Here is a 16,468-nt window from a genome sequence, read left to right as displayed (position 1 = left end):
CGTATTTGTTTTATCGAAAAAAAAAATCATGTTTTTTTGGTCTAATGCAATTTTTGACAACTTTAGGCCCCTCGAGGGACCACTTAGCCTTGAGATACGAACTTCAAATTTTGACACGATCATTTTTTAGCTAAAACGATCATTTTCCACTAACGAACTTATAACATTTCTAAATTTTGCAAAATAAGGGACGGCCTATTATGCAGCGGTGCGAGGTAGATGCACTAAGTGCATCGATCCGCCTGTGAAAGCGTTCGGCAGGCACGCATATCGCCATGATCAGGTTCCCTGTCGGGGAGGTAAACAAGGCGACTGCAGTTGTAGACCAGTCGGGGGGCACAGTATCTACGAGCTGCCACAGGCATGCTTCAAGTGCTTCGAGCAAGCATACAAATCGTGGACGTGTAAAGGTCCCCATAGGAGTAAACTCTGCAGGAAGTGCGGAGTAGAGAAGGCCGTATCGCCAGAGAGTGCAACTCGACACCAAAATGTCTGATTTGCACGGTGAACAAGGGTGACACGACTGGAAGGCGTAAATGTCCAGGCACGCGAAGAGTTCGAACCATCCGACGATAATGCTAAAGTTACACAGCTTAACCTGAACCGCTGCAATGCACTGTGAAGCCGCACAACAGTTGCCTTGGCAGTCAGTCCCGGAGTCAAGTACAGACATCGCCCTACTATCGGACCGCATCCCTCCCGATAAGGGGGAACAGGGTAGCGGATAAGGCCAGCTGGTGGCGACCTGTACAACCGGCCGTTCCCGGGTCCAGGAAATAACTTCCACGTTGCACGAGGGCTTCGCAATAGCGAAGATCAACGGGGTGTACTACTGCAGTTGTTATGCCCCTCCCAGGTGGCCGATAGCACCAGTTCTCGTCTATACTGGATTCGCTATCAAGCGCACTAGTGGTATTGAGTCCCGTGGTCATCGGCGGAAACTTCAATGGCTTGGGGATTGAGTGGGGTAGCCGCTTGACTAACGGGAGAGGCTGGGCTCTACTCGAAGCTATAGCTAGACTGAACGTGGACGTCGCGAACGTAGGCGACAAAATACGGTGCAGAGTCCATCATTGACCTTCTGGAGCCCAAGTCTTGGAGCTCCTAACTTGGACTGGAGGGTCGACGATGGATACACGTACAGTGATCATTTGGCGATTCGATACAGGGTGGAACACGGAGGAAGACGACCACAGTCGAAGGTCGTGGACCGTCATCGGGGATGGCTGACCTCACGTTTCGATAAGCCGGCATTTGTGGAGCGATTGCTTATGGAGGATAACACCGACGATCTATCCAGCGATGATGTAGTCGCTGTTGGATCCCTAAGCCGTGCATGTGATGCCGCAATGCCAAGGCGATCCTTACCTAGAAATGGACGCAAACCGATATACTGGTGGTATCCAGAAATCGCAGAGCTCCGCGCATCCTGCCTAAGAGCTTGAAGGAGGATGTAGAGAGCTCGCACCGATGAGGGTAGTATGGAGCGAAGTGAAGCCTACAGGGCAGCTGAACTGGCACTGAACAAAGAGATTAAGGCGTGTAAGCGGGCATGCTTCGAAATCTCTGCCAAGCAGCCAATACGACGTCTTGGGATGATGCTGACAGAGTAGTCTTGGCCAAAACGAAGGGCGCGTCAGCACCCCCGAAACGCTCTACCGAGATGCCTCCGAAGATCGTGGAAACGTTGTTCCCGCACCACAATACAAGACATTGGGTCTTCGTCTCCTGTGGTCAAACTGGACGAACGACGAGCTCACATGCCCTGAGCTCATAGCCCTGACATGTTCAGAATGGCAATACAGATGCGCCTGACTGAACAGAGGCGAATTTCCGGAGAGGCAGAAAAGGCAAAGAATGGTTCTACTGATCAAATCCGGGAAGCCACCTGGCGACTCGTCGGCATACAGACCTATCTGCCTTTTGGGAATCGCCGGGAAACTGTCGAGGTTTAAAGTTTGAATTCCAAAAGGGTCAACCGATGGTGTACGCTATTGGAGCTGCAACCAAAACGACTGAAACAGTGCTTCAAAAGAAGCGAATGGGAATCCGTTACTGCGCGGTCATCACGCTGGACGTAGAGAATGCGTTCAACAGCGTCAGCTGGGTCGCTATCGAGTGTGCCATACACCACCTAGGAGTCCTTATAGGTATAGTATCAGGTATCAGTAGGTCGGCTCCAGAGGCACGTTCTCCTCCATTTGGGAAATTTGTGCCATAGGTATAATAGCCTATACCGGATACTGGAGAGCTACTTCCAGAATAGGGTGCTAATCTTTGACACTGAGGAAGGCGAGAGGAGTTAAAACATCACCGCGGGGGTACCTTTGGGATCCCAGAATTCTGGGTCCGGTACTATGGAACGCGGTATGATGGCTTATTGAGGCTCAAACTTCCACCGGGCGTAAAGCTTCTCGGCTTCACCGATGATATTACCCTCGTGGTATATGGCGAGTCGATAGAGGAAGTGGAACTGACAACATCGTCTATGTTGAAGTGGCAGAGGGAATGGGATTCCTCCAGCAAGGGTAGATGGACACACAGGCTCATACTGAGCGTGTCCAAATGGATGAGCAGGCCCCATGGCGAGGTGAACTTTCACAACTTGACACAATTTCTGTTAGGCCATGGGTGCATCAGTTTACTGGTGTAACGGTAACTTCTTCCATTATACAAAGCTACGATTTGTAATCTGTTCATTAGATAATATCAGATCATCCTAGGTCATTTAAACTGTTCTTGAGTTTAGATCCTAAAGTCTACGGGTGTAACGATAGCATCTTTCATTATACAAAGCTACGATTTGTAACCTATCATGTCCAGCAGGTGTTCTGGAATGTTAAAAGATAGTATCAGATCAGTCGGGATATCCTAGTTCATCCAAACTGTTCTTGTGTTTAAATCCGAAAGTCTACGCGTGTAACGATAACTTCCTTCATTATACAAAGCTACGATTTGTATTCTATCATGCCCACTAGGTCTTCTGAAAATTCAAAAGATGGTATCAGATCAGTCGGAATATCCTAGGTCATCCAAACTGTTCGTGAGCTTAGATTCTGAACTCTACGGGTGTAACGCTAACTTATTTCATTATACAAACCTACGATTTATATTCTATCACGCCCAGTTAGTCTTCTGAAAGTTCAATAGACAGTGTCAGATCAGTCGGGATATTCTAGGTCATTCAAACTATTCTTGAGTTTAGATTTCAAAGTCTACGCGTGTAACGATAACTTCTTTCATTTAACAAAGCTACGATATGTATTCTATCATGTCCAGCAGGTGTTCTGGAAGTTTAAAAGATAATATCAGATCAGTCGGGATATCCTAGGTCATCCAAACTGTTCTTGTGTTTAGATCCGAAAGTCTACGGATGTAACGGTAACTTCTTTCAATATACAAAGCTACGATTCGTATTCTATCATATCCACTAGGTCTTCTTAAATTCAAAAGATGGTATCAGATTAGTCGGGATACCCTAGCTCATCCAAACTGTTCTTGAGTTTAGATTCTAAAGTCTACGGGTGTAACGATAATTTCTTTCATTATTTAAAGCTACTATATATCTTTTATCACGTCCAGCAGGTGTTCTGCAAGTTCAAAAGACAGTGTCAGATAAGTCGGGATATCCTAGGTTATCTAAACTATTCTTGAGATTAGATTCTAAAGTCTACGGGTGTAACGATAACTTCTTCCATTATACAAAGCTACGATATGTATTCTATCACGTCCAGCAGGTGTTCTGCAAGTTCAAAAGACAGCACCAGATCAGTAGGGATATCCTAGGTCATCCAAACTGTTCTTGAGTTTAGATCCGAAAGTCAAAGCGTGTAACGGTAACTTCTTTCACTATACAAAGCTGCGATTTGTAATCTATCATGTCCAGTAAGTCTTCTGAAAGTACCAAAGACAGTATCAGATCAGTCGGGATATCCTAGGTTTGTCCAGAAACCGCGGTTGATCATGCAACGTTACTTGGTATAGCAGATATGGCAGCTGTTACGAATGTAGACCTGAAGTTCTGAACTCCTAGGTAGTTTGGCTGATCTGGAATATAGCTATAGTGTCTCTAAATGAGATTTGAGATTTGAAGAGCTTTACGGGTCCCAGCAGATTATGCAATGCTATTATTTATAGTGAAAACAGATAAAGTTATTCTTGCAGATTTGAAGGACTTCATTATAGGACAGTTTTTACGACCCTGAATGTCCCAAAGGTTCATAATAATATCAAGTGGACTTCAAATTGGTCCATTAACAGCGGTTATTCGATTCTGATAGTATTTCTGATGTTTTACCTCTTATATCAAACAAGCCAATATCAGTTTTTGCTTTTCAGCAATTCAAGTAGTAATAACTGAATGTGTTGTTCATTAGATTTTCTCACCTAATCGGGATATCTCCGGTTTTCTTTGTAAAAAATAGATTCCAGTGTATTATGTATATCAATATCTGATAGTACAGGGTATACAGTAAAGGCTTTCTGATGCTTTTGATATCTCGTCATCTTTCAAAGCGACCTAGAAATGCTCCATCACCGTAAGATGTGTTTACAAAACAATAACGAGCCTAATCTAATCTACAGTATTTACAGAGCTATTTCAATAATACCATAATAAGTACGTAAAGCGTGCCAGCAATCAGAGAGCATTCGTCTGGCTAATCAAGAGTGTGACAATTACCTAATAGTGAAAATTGGTGCAATAATGTTAACTGAGCATGCAATATGTATGAGTTTGTCCCATTCCACCAAAGGTATTTAACACCCCACCCGTACTATATTTAACTCTAAACCTCACCTGATGGGCAATCACGCAAGCCCGGTTCACCGCCTCGGCTTCCACTTCCTCGGTGCGCGACAGCTCGTGACCTTCCGGTCCGGTAACGCCCGCGGCCAGCAGCTTCTGTACGTTCTTCGCGATGACGTCTCCATTCTCGGCGTGTACCTGTGCCACCGCCCCGAGCTCTTTGCACGTCTCGAAAATCTCGTACAGTTCACTGTCGGTCACCTGGAACAGGCCCTTGTAGGCCATGAAACACTTGAACGAGTTGACGCCACGCTCCTGGCACAGGATTTTCATCTCGTCGCGAACCGACTTGGACCACCAGGTAATGGCCACGTGCAGCCCGTAGTCGCAGACCACCTTCGAGTCGGCACGTGCCCGCCATGTGTCGTACGCTTCCAGGAGCGATTCGCCCTTTTTCGGAATGACGAAATCAACTGTGAAACACGATATGTACAAAGCGGATGAGTGCAAACAATTGTTTGTGTACGCAGTTTGGATCTTTTAGAAATGGGGACACTTACTGACTGTGGTGGTTCCACCGGCGACGGCAGCCTTGGTTCCCTGGTAGAAATCGTCCACCGCAACGGTGCCGCCAAACTCCAGCTGGAAGTGTGTGTGCGGATCGATACCACCGGGTATAATCATCTTTCCGGTAGCGTCTATCGTGCGGCAGCCTCCCGGGACGACGAAGTCTGCACCGGAGCCGACATATCTGTGCGGAAGAGCAGGGATAAGCAGTGTGAGACGGAAATTTATTGCTAGGGTCGATTGGCGCGATATATGCTGTAGGTAGGTAGGTAGGTGGTACGAAACAGGATGGAACTAAAGTAGAATGTACTAAGTTTCGGAAGCGTGCCAACTGGCAGGAACACCATGCCGTAATATCGGCAGCTAAAGTGCCGGTATTATACAGATAGTTGTATCATCGTTTCTGCGGATAGACAATCGTATTGATTTTGCTGGAATGTGGCTTTTAGTATTTAGATACCGGCACGACGCCGGCGTCTGGATTTTTTGGGTTCATGAACTATTTTGGGAATAAGAATCAAATTTCTCCATTTATTCACTTTCATGAACCATGTTCTTGGATTTTTTTCAATTTGTCATCCTCCAATTGTACTCAGCCAAATAAACTTAAGATTTCCATGCGGTCCAACTTATGAAACGGCCTTTAAAAAATTCATAATGATTCGAATGAATTTCATAAGGTCGCTCTAAGACGTAGAATCGTCTCACAGCTTGGATTTTATAAATGTTAAGCAACATGGTATGTATTCACAAGCGTCGGTAGCCGTGTGGATAAAACACGAACTCAGTGACCCTGACATTAATGAATCGAATGCAGTCTGTATCATTTTAAGATTTTTTTTTTGCTCTTTTCATAAGTCTATCTTATGAAATTTCCCAAATGGGTGCCATCGCCATGAACACGAGCCTATTCATCATTTACCTGAGGAAGAAGGGAAGGAAAAAAGGATTGGACAGGGAAAAGTACAGGTATGGGAATAGGATCGTCAAACACGCATAAGCGTTCCACAATGGGTTCAAAAAGCGCCCTGAAAAAAGAACTGTGATAACGCATAAAGCCTATAGCTTTTTACCACAGCGGGTCAAGAACAACAGAACGTCCTGAAGATTCAGGTTTCTGAAGCCAGATTCTCTTAATAAGTGTAACTGGACAGTTACAAAATTAATGATACGAAGTTCCATAATCGAATTCACAGCTATCACAGGCAAATGAATCAGCTTGGTGATTATTCGTCATGTGATAGCTGAGTCGACAGTGGGCAGTCAATGCTTTGATCAGCATGCTTCAATTCTGCTTTGACAAATTTGTTAGATACTTCGCCACCCCAGAAGATGGTTCAGTACAATACAATTTTGTTTGACGACATGACTCCAAACTATTCCAGTATTGTCTGTGTTGAGTGGCAGCTCCGGTGTGAATCTGAAGCTTTACTCAAAACTTCGATATCGGAATAGCTGGCTCAGGGCCAATGAAGTCATGCGATACTCCAGTGCGAGCTAATTCATCAGCAAATTCATTTCCAGCGATGGAAGATTGGTTAGGTACCCATACAAGGTGAACAGCGTTTGCTGAATTCAGATCCTCGATTTGAGTTTGTCCAGCGATAACTATCTTCGACCTGGAGTTGGCCGAAGCAAGTGCTTTAATAGCAGTTTGGCTATCTGAACAGAAGTATAATACCTTGCCCATTACGTGCTGAGCAAACTTAAGAGCAAAAATTTCGGCCTGTAAAACGGCGCAGTGTCTACCAAGTGAGTAAGGTTGATGCACGAGAATAAACACCAGCACTTGCTCGATCCTCGAGAAGGGAGTCGTCTGGTATATTTCCCTCTAGATACCCAGATGTCCACTCTTCCCGGGAAGGGAATTTCGTGGAAAATGTCCTATATGGAAAATTACAAGCAATTGTAAGATCACTTGGAGCAAGGACAATTTTGTCCCAATTCACTAAAAGTGGAAACAACGAGATGTGTGTTGATGTGCGGTTCACAGGAGTTTCCTCTAGTAGACCGAGTACCCGTAGACGGTAAGTGCAAGAAAGTGATTCTTGTTTGAGATGAATGTGTAGTGGAGCAACGTCAAAGAGAACTTCGAGCGCTGCCGTGGGAGTTGAAGAGAACGCTCCAGACATCGCCATTATGCACATCCTTTGCAGATGGCCTAACTTTGATTGGATCGTTCTCATTTCGCCCTTTTGTCACCACACAAGACATCCATAGGCCAATATTGGCCAAACAACAGTTGTCCATTCGATATACTTGGGTTTAAAACCCCAGTTGTACCAAAGGTTCGCCGGCATTGTCCGAAGGCCATACAAGCTTTCTTGATTCTGAACTCAATGTGAGGTGTCCAGGAAAGCCTGGAATCAAGAATGACTCCAACGTACCTTACCAGTTCAGTCACATCGATTTCAGAATCAAAAAGACGCAAAGGTTGAACGCCATTACGATGTCGCCTTTCCGTGAAAAGAACAATAGATGATTTACCCGGATTAACCGAAAGGCCATATTGGCGACACCAACCCTCAATTACCTGAAGAGCGCTTTGCATGAGGTCGAAAAGGGTGGTGATACACATACCAACTAACAATGCTAGGTAGTCGTTGGCAAAACCATAAGTAGGAAAACTGCTATTATTGAGTTGCCTCATTAGCGTATCTGCTACTAGATTCTACAAAAGTGGTGATAAGACTCCCCCTTGGGGGCATCCACAAACACTCAATTTCCTAATCCCTGCTGCTGCTAGACGCAGACGTCGAGAAAAGATATCGGTTTTTGAGCATTTGATGAATCCAATTGGAAATCATTGGTGATATACCATGACTCCGTGCGGCTTCCAATATGGCATCGAAAGGAACATTGTCAAAGGCACCCTCGATATCTAAGAAAACACCCGAACAAGATTGCTTTTGAGCGTATGCTTTCTCGATGTCGTGAACAACCTTGTGTAAAAGAGTCACAGTGGACTTACCAGATTGGTAGGCATGTTGGTTCACATGAAGAGGCACGTTGGCCAGATGAACATCATGGATGTGATGATCGACAATGCGTTCTAAGCATTTCAGATGAAAAGAGGTCAAACTGATAGTTCTGAAGCTCTTTGCTTCTTCATACGACGCACGACCCACTGTCGGAATAAACTCCACAGTAATATCCCGCAAGGTTTTGGGAATATACCCTGTCACAAAACTGCAAACAAGTATTTTTTAAAAACATGTTTGAAATAATCAAATTCCTTTTGAATCAAAATAGGATGTGTACTGAATAAGTTTGTAAGAAAGAAGTTTGTTCACCCGGAAAGCCTCCAGAGAGCTTTTTGGTTGGCTTTGCAAGCTGACCTGAAAGCCTCCGAGCCAGCCGATCGTCATCTGTTCCATTTCTTTCTACATTGTTTCCTGAGCTTGGCCAGATCAGAGTTCCACCAAGAGGTTCCTCTTGTGGTCTTCACAGACCGCAGAGGGAGAGCTTCTTCAAAAGCTTCCACGATGAAGGCCATTGTAGTATCAACGGCATCTACTAAATCACTTGGAGTGTCAATGGATGGTGAGTATCCATGAAATTTGGCTGCAACCAAATCGGTAAAGAGATCCCAGTTGGTTGACCGGGGGTTCCTGAAACGCAAAGTTTGCGAAGTAACATTCACATGTTCAAAAAAGATGTAGCGATGTTCATATAAAAATTCTTCATCTGACACATGCAAACACTTCCTCTCTAGCAGATACCATGAAGGTTGGCCGGTTGCTTATGTTAAGCAATCTAAGATCTGTACTACTTAAGTATTCATTCAACTAGAGCCTCTCAAATTAATGTCTGAACTGCCCCAGATTATATTTTTATTATTATTATTATTTATTTACGCCACTTTACCATAGTAGGCATTCGTGTCGGGCCCAGATTATATGGTAAGCATTAGCATCACTGCCAACAATTAGCGGAAGGCCTTTTGAAGTACAGTATGCAATGACTTGTTTGAAAGCATCCGTAGGGGATGGTTCAGCATGTGGTAAATCAACCGAACAATAAACGTATTTCCTGAGATGAGATGAGTGTAGCAACGATTGTGTTGTTGATAAGCACACATGCTCGAGGCATGACACGCGAGTTTGTCATTTCATTTTTACTGAAAGTAGCAAACACCGGATTTACAAGGTTTCCTAGATAGAAATTCCCCTTACGATAGTAAGGTTCTTGCACGAAGGCCACTTGAGCTGTACTCGCATAAGTCTGCAAAGATTGATCGTTACTGTTCTTTTATGCCAAAGATTAATCTGAGCTATCCTAACCGTAGCCACTACCCAAACTAGGCAAGATTAAACTACATATTAACAATCACAGCATAAGAAAGAACAGCAACAATAAAATCAGATCGGTATCGTTTGGAAAACGCCAAAGGCGAGGATACACAGAATACACTGTGTAAATCACATAATGCGAAACCATGTAGATGCAAATTTAAACTAAATAACAACATCTTCTTAATCCCGCCCTTATTTAGCCTCAAGTGAGACTAAAGAAGGGCAGCTGATTCTCTCGGAGAAACACAAGGTCCATTGCTCCATTGCTCCGGTTAGCGCAGTAAGGGCAACATACTGTGGAGGGCGCCCTGGTACTCCACAGGCTCCGTTAGCGGTTAGGTTTTTATTAGACCCCCTTAGCCATTCATTCCTAGGCACGGTACGGTAAGCATAAAGCCGCATCACACCATGAATTAGGGGTCACCTGTTGGTTGATTCTTACCATCGGAACAGGCGGTCCGTAGAGACCGGCCAATTGAAACAATCGCTACCGACACTACACATAGATAGCTGATCGAGAAAAGAAGTTAATATTGATGATCAACTTCATACGGGCTCGAACAGCCGGCAAAAAAACGTAGGTCGAGGGGATCATGGACGCCAAACCAAGAAGGTGCAAAAGAGTAGATGCCAAGCGCGAGAAAGGCGACGCGCTCATCATCAAGACCGAACAGTCTAAATACTCGGACGTCTTCAAGGCGATGCGAAGTGATGCCAAGCTCGTTGATCTAGGAACCGACGTGCGCAGTATCAGACGTACTCATACGGGCGAGATGCTCCTGGAGCTGAAACACGATGAGAAACGCAAGGGCGCCGCCTACAAAAGTTTGGCGGAAGAGGCCCTTGGCGAAGGGGTAGAGGTGAGGGCTCTCACACAAGAAGCGACTCTGAAGGGGAAAACCCTTGACGAGGTCACCAAAGTGGAAGAGCTCGTCACGGCACTGTGGTGCAGAGACACAGGTAGCTTTGGTTCCGCTACATGTGGCGGACGCAATTCGTTATAGTAGGGGTCTCCAGTTAGCCTAGTGATTAAGGCTATGGATCGCCAATCCGGAGACGGCGGGTTCGATTCCCGATCCAGTCGGGAAAATTTTCTCGACTCCCTGGGCATAGTGTATCATTGTACTTGCTTCACAATGTACAAATCCATGCAATGGCAGGCAAAGAAAGCCCATCAATTAATAACTGTGAAAGGGCTCAAAGAACAGTAAGTTGAAGTAAGGCAGGCCAAGTCCCAGTGGGGACTTAGAGCCATAAAGAAGAATAAGAAGGAGAAGAAGCAGAAGAAGAAGGAGAAAAAGAAGAAGAAGAAGAATAAAAAGAAGAAGGAGAAGAAGAAGAAGAAGAAGAAGAAGAAGAAGAAGAAGAAGAAGAAGAAGAAGAAGAAGAAGAAGAAGAAGAAGAAGAAGAAGAAGAAGAAGAAGAAGAAGAAGAAGAAGAAGAAGAAGAAGTGAAGCTGAATGTGGGCTGGTCAGTATGCCAATTGACTTTGTATGAGTCACCGGAGGTTTGTTTCAGCTGTCTGGAACCAGGCAGGACACAAGTCATACGACTGTAAAGGCCCTGACAGGAGCAAGCTGTGCGGGCGATGCGGTGAACAACAAGCACCCAACGGATGAAAGCAAGAAAGCTGCAGTAAATAAATCACAGTACGGGTAAAACAGCTGAACTTGAAGCACTGTGAAGCGGCTCAGCAACGGCTTTGTCAGGCTGTTTCAGAGTGGGGGACGGATCCAGAAGAATGGCGGTGATATGGACGACGGGTAAACACCCCGTCCAGGAGTTGGTGTCTACTATCTATGAGGGTTTCGTAGTCGTCAAAGTAAACGGGGTCTTGACAGGATCTTCTTCTGTAGCTGTTAAGCGTCTCTGCGGTGCTCGATCGAGTAGTTTACGCAGATGCTGGAATGTAAGACGACCGTGCTGACAGAGCGAAGGCGGGTGACTTCAATGCCTGGGCCGTGTAATGGGGAAGCCGTTTCACGAATCAGCGGGGTCAGATCCTGCTAGAGAAAATACTTCAACGACGAGGTATTTAGGGAGGCACTCCGCCGTGAGGTACTCCGTTTCAGCGGAGACGAGCTGGTACTGGTGCTCTCGCGTGCGTGCGATGCGACCATGTCTAGGCAAGCCCACCCTAAAAATGAGAACTAAAGCGATCGCGGACCTGCTCCACGCCTGCCTACGGGCTAGGCGGTGGATGCAGCGAGCACGAACTGAGGAAGAGCGAAACGATTGGTGGGTGGTGCTAAAGTCACGCTGGAGACCGAGATAAGTGCAAGCAAAAAGGCCTAATCTGAGGGTCTCTGTTAGAGTGCCAACGCGAATCCGTGGGATGATGCCTACATAATAGTGATTGCCAAGACAAAAGGTTTAATGGCTCCTATAGAGCAATCTCCAAAGATGTTGGAGGGGATCATCGACGGCCTGTTAATTGTATCATGATCCTAGTCCTTGGCCTCCTTTTGTAGGACAGCTGGGAATCGGAGCTGGCGATGAGGAGAAAGTAGCTATTGCAGAGGCTCCCGGGATGTTCAGGTCAAGTGGCAGAGCCTTGTACTATTGCTATAAGCGGGGAAACCACCCAGAGACTTGTCGGCATATCGACCGAATTGCTTGATCGACACGGCGGGGAAGGTGCTCGAGAAGATGTTGAAGCACAATGTGGGAGTCAATGGTCTCTCGAGTAGCCAGTAGGGCTTCCTGAAGGCGAGGTCGACCGTAGACGCTATCCGGTCGGTTACCAAAACCGCCGGGATAGCACTCGAGCGTAAGAGAAGGGAGATTCGCTACTGTGCAGTAGTGACTCTCGATATAATGGGCCGTTCATAAACCATGTAGACTTTTTCGGGGGAGGGGGGGGGGGTCTGGCTGAAGTCTACGCTCCATACAAATTTTTTGTATGGACGGAAGTCACGAAGGGGGATAGGGGGATCTGAGATGACTAAAATTTGGTGTAGGTGGTATAAATAAACAGCCCGTAAGGAACGCGTTCAATAGCGTCAGTTGGCCAGAGCATAGCTTCCCAAACATCGTTTCGCGACCCCCCTACCGCTTGCAGACACGCTTCGATTACTCAACAAAAAGCGGGGTGATGACAGACTGGGGGGTCACGAGAGCCAAGTTTGGGAAACGATGGGCCAGAGGATACTACTCCAGACAATTTTGTCCAGAGAATATGTAAAGACGAGTTTGGCTGGACTCGTAGAATGACTAGTACAGATGCTATACAAAGGGTAGTTCAAGGGCTCGGAGTCGGCTGCGTAGGTCATAGGGGCCGTTCATAAACCACGTAGACTGGGTTGGGTCCGAGCCTTCTGCCGCCCAAAACCGTGTTACTTGTAGTATCACTCATTGGGCGCTCAAGTGCGCTACAGGGGGTCTCAGGGTGTTTCATAGGAGTAGTTGGATGTTTCAGGGACGTTTCAGGTGGTACCAGGAGGTCTCAGGGGTACTTTAGAATGTCTCAGGGGCTTTTCAGGTGAGCTCAGGGGGCTCCAGGGGCGTTTTAGGAGGTACTTGGAGATCTCAGGAGCATTTCAGAGTATCTCATGAGCTCCCAGGAGATCTCAGGGGTTCCCGAGGCGCTTTTGGAGGTCTCAGATGCGTGCCAGGTGGATTAGGAGCATTTAAGGTAGCTTCAGGGGCATCTCAGAGAGTTCCAACGGGACTTAGGTTAGTATCTGGCCTCTAAGGACCTGGAGATATAAGAAGTAGATGAAATTTTTTTTTTTTCGAAGACGCAGTGTATGTTTAATTAACAAAATGAGAGATAAATTTGTGAAAAAAATACCACTTGTTTTGATGGGATTCAAATCCACGACTCCGTATCGCTAGTCCGGCGCTTTTACCGACTAAGCCACAATACAAGTTACAAGACTGACTAGTATAGCAGGTAAAGGAGCAATCAAATTATTTGCGTAATAGGAGTATTTCAGGAAGTCTCAGGGGGTACCTGGAGCCCTAGGGGGTGTTACAGAGAAGTCTCAAGGGGTTTTCGGAGTTCTCACGGAGTGTATGGGACACATTCCCCGCACTTCTACGCCAAGGGTGGGAAATTTCAAAGTGGTTGTTTTGCCCCAAGCTTTCCAGCATATGAAAAAGGGTAGATTCAATCTTAAGAAAACCATTTGTTTTACTTAAAATTTGACTGGTAACTTACTTAAATAGTTAGGTGAAGTAATAGCATTTTATGTAAGAAAAATGAAATTTTTCATTGATAAGTTTCAAATATGCCTGCTTGCATATGAAAGTTTAAAAACATTATACCTATTTTTTGTAAATGTAGTATAATAATGTATATTTTATACACCCAAAGGCAACTTTTCATAAAAATGGGTTTAGATATGTTTTAAGCACTTTTTGCAATAGCCGCAGTTTAATGGTGTCCCGTTACGAAAATAGCACATTTGTTGTAATAACTAATTTATTACGAACTTTAGAAAAATGATTTTCAGGATTCTCTTAGTACTCGTGGAGACTTTTCTTCCAACATATGGGTTACCTTGATCGACGCGTTATCTTAGGCGTTACAATGGGTACGTAGACATGGTGTCCCGTTACGAAAATTTTAAAAACATTCATAAGTGGATAAATAAGTTTGGTTTGATCAAATATTTAACCAAAAAAACTGTAACCATGATGTAATGATATTGTAGGTGGTATATATTTACATAATCCTTCTTGGTGTAACGGCCCTACTGGAACAAAGCCCGCTTCTCAGCTCTACGAAATCTACGTAAAGTAACGGCAGGTATTCTGATAGATCAGTATAACAAGTGATATTTTATTAAGTTTTGTTGCGACAGCATACTCTTTGAATGCTATAACCTTTTCAACATGTCCTATGAATTACCACCATGATGTATAAAAAGGCTTATAGAATCACACAACGTTCAAAACATGAAAATCCTGAAGTTATGGTGGGCATAATTTACTTTTATGACGACAAACATATTTTGAAGCGTATATTCTTATTAAAAATTAAAAAATGCATCACGAAAATGGCATTGCATTACTTTTTGTGACCAAGGATGGGAACACTCACTTGCAAAGTGTTACACTCACTTGCTATTTTCTCAGCACAGAAGCGTGCAATCAAGAAATGATGTATGGATGACTTTTGCATTGTGGTTTTGTCTAAAACTTTGCCGAATAGAGTAGGGGTCGCGCACGCATACTGAAGCCGTGAGGGAGCTGCGAAGGCAACTCTCCACGAGGTGAACGTAAATTACACTCACCTCGTGGAGAGTCGCTTTTACAACTTTGTCACGACTTTGGTATGCGTGTGCGACCCCTACTCTATTCGGCAAAGTTTTAGACAAAACCGCAATGCAAAAGTCGTCCATACATCGCTTCTTGATTGCACGCTTCTGAACTGAGAACATAGCAAGTGAATGTAACTCTTTGAAAGTGAGTGTTCCCATCCCTGTTTGTGACTACATAAATTAGTAACCATTGATAAAAAGTCTAGCGACCTCCCTCTTGTCGATTTGGTTGTCAACCTTTTTTTCTTCTCGAAATCCGTTTGTTTGTTTGTTGTCGTAAGCCAAATATCAACGGAAAGCTCCCATAATCCCATCGCTTCCAAAATGAAACATTGTTTTTTCTAACTTCGACCAAGCCGCGAGTTTAACGGTTCCCCAAAACTAACATAGTATAAAAGAAAAATCCCCTTTAAAATGTAGAAATTATTTCAAATAAAATTGGTTTCTTTATTCCAAAGGCGCATGAGCCTTCAAATAAAGGATTAAAGCAACATGCAACATATGCTGTATTGGAAGAATGTACTATAGATATCATTAAATCTTCTTCGGATCATTATAATGTAGAATGTGGAAAAACCGCGAAGATAGATACGTCGTACAGCCATAGTTTTGGAGATACAATTAAACTGCACGTACCCGACCGCCGATAACTCATTTTCAAAATACTGGCATTTCGTCAATTTTCATCCGATTTTTTTTTTAAGTCGCTCTTGATCGATCATAAATTGGTGCTTATTTATTACACTCAAGTGGCCATGTATTATTCGGAACCATTTGGGAGATATTCCGGGTTGCACTGTGGTCAGGGGGTGGGGAAGGGATCTGTTTTGCCAAATGGCTAAAACTGATTATTTCGTGTGTGTTATTGTGTTTTAGAGGCCCCCGCGGAACCTGATCCAGGTGTTACGGAGCGGCCATATTAGTTGATACATACTTAAGTCATTTTTTTTTCTATCCCATTCTTTCGGAATCATGAAGATTGACACGTCGCTCAGCATGTGTTGGTTGCCAACTAGAAATGTCCCCGATGACATCCCTGTGAAACCTGTGCTATATGTTCCGGGGTGGCCAAATTAGTTGATACATACTTCAGTCTATCGTTTCTGACTCAGTCATTCGAAATCATGAAGATTGATATGTCGCACGGCATGTTTAGGTTAAAAACCAGAAGTGTCCCCAATGAGACCCCGCGGAACCTGTCACGGGGATTCGGATGAGCCAACTTATTCCAATCTGGTTACAGCAGCTGCGTTTCACTGTTCGCAACAAAAATTTCGCTAAAAATCGATGGTTCAAACACAACAACACTCGAAATAATCACTTTCAGCCATTTTGACAATCCCCTGACCCCTGCACAATCCAGAATATCGCCGGAATGGTTCCGAATATTTAACGGCCACTTGAGTATAATAAACTCGCACCAATTTATGATCAATTGACGGCGACTTCAAAAAAATCGGATGAAAATTGACGAACTGCCAGCATTTTGAAAATGAGTTGTCGGGAATCGGGTACGTGAAGGTTTAATAAGCCTCGAAACAGGTTCCCCAGGGCCCATTCCGATGGCCACCATAGGGCAAGAGCGGATTTGA

At 44.6% G+C, this 16,468-nt stretch overlaps 1 protein-coding gene across 5 annotated transcripts in view; it reads right to left on the bottom strand.

The window, feature by feature from the left end:
• Positions 1-16,468, bottom strand: part of LOC109424108 (dihydropyrimidinase) — a 138,305-nt gene that overhangs the window by 44,593 nt on the left and 77,244 nt on the right. For all 5 annotated transcript variants that reach the window (XM_029880135.2, XM_029880136.2, XM_062856928.1 and 2 more), the window contains 2 exons: positions 5,308-5,498; positions 4,799-5,220 (listed from right to left, as the gene is read on the bottom strand). In XM_029880135.2, the coding sequence (XP_029735995.1) occupies positions 4,799-5,220; positions 5,308-5,498 (613 nt within the window). The remainder of the gene's footprint in view (positions 1-4,798; positions 5,221-5,307; positions 5,499-16,468) is intronic.

The sequence above is a fragment of the Aedes albopictus genome, chromosome 3 (genome assembly GCF_035046485.1).
Source record: "Aedes albopictus strain Foshan chromosome 3, AalbF5, whole genome shotgun sequence".
In the NCBI taxonomy this organism is placed as follows: domain Eukaryota; kingdom Metazoa; phylum Arthropoda; class Insecta; order Diptera; family Culicidae; genus Aedes; species Aedes albopictus.
This window is presented reverse-complemented; position numbering and strand designations above follow the sequence as displayed.